At 52.2% G+C, this 688-nt stretch overlaps 1 protein-coding gene across 1 annotated transcript; it reads left to right on the top strand.

The window, feature by feature from the left end:
- Positions 1 to 229: 229 nt before the first annotated feature.
- On the top strand, positions 230 to 623 carry LOC115232064 (secreted acidic protein 1A-like; the record flags this gene model as incomplete). The annotated part of the gene is made up of 1 exon (XM_029801939.1): positions 230 to 623. A coding segment is annotated over exon 1 (394 nt), but the record flags the coding sequence as incomplete, so codon positions are not given.
- Positions 624 to 688: the final 65 nt, after the last annotated feature.

The following is a 688-nucleotide window of genomic DNA, read 5'->3' as shown; positions in this document are numbered from 1 at the left end:
ACAGACTGGAGTCTGGTGCAGTTCTTCAGCTGGTCAACTCTTGTCAAACTGCCCAACAGATACAGGCTTGGAGAACAGATGCTAAATGATGATGGTGATGGTGGTGGTGATGGTGGTGGTGGTGGCAGTGGCAGTGGTGATGATGATGGTCGTGGAAGTGGTGGTGGTGGTGGTGGTGGTGGTGGCGCTAGTGGTGGCAGCGGAGGCAGTGGTGACAACGGCAACGACAATGGCGACAGTGACAATGGTGTCGACAATAATGGTGATGGCGACAGTGGCGATGGCGACAATGGCGACGACGACAACGGCGACAGCAACAACGACGACAACGGCGACAACGACAACGATGACGGCAACAATGGCGATGGTGACAATGGTGTCGATGTCAAATGGCGACGACGAGAACGGCAATGACGACAACGGCAATGACGACAATGGTGACGACGACAATGGCGATGATGACAATGGTGACGGCGACAATGGCAACAGCGACAGTGGCTACGGCAACAATGGCGATGGTGACAATGGCGACGATGACAACTGCGACGATGACAACGGCGACGATGACAATGACAATGATTCATTAGAGGACAGCACCATCCACGTCGCTGACACCTTCCTCTGTAAGTGACAACACTTGAAAATAGAATAAACCTTTCAACATTGCCATTGAGAGAATTTGATAGAA

This window comes from Octopus sinensis, unplaced genomic scaffold (assembly GCF_006345805.1).
Source record: "Octopus sinensis unplaced genomic scaffold, ASM634580v1 Contig19242, whole genome shotgun sequence".
NCBI classification, from domain to species: domain Eukaryota; kingdom Metazoa; phylum Mollusca; class Cephalopoda; order Octopoda; family Octopodidae; genus Octopus; species Octopus sinensis.
Note: the sequence above shows the minus strand (reverse complement) of the source record. Positions and strands in the feature narration are given on the sequence as shown.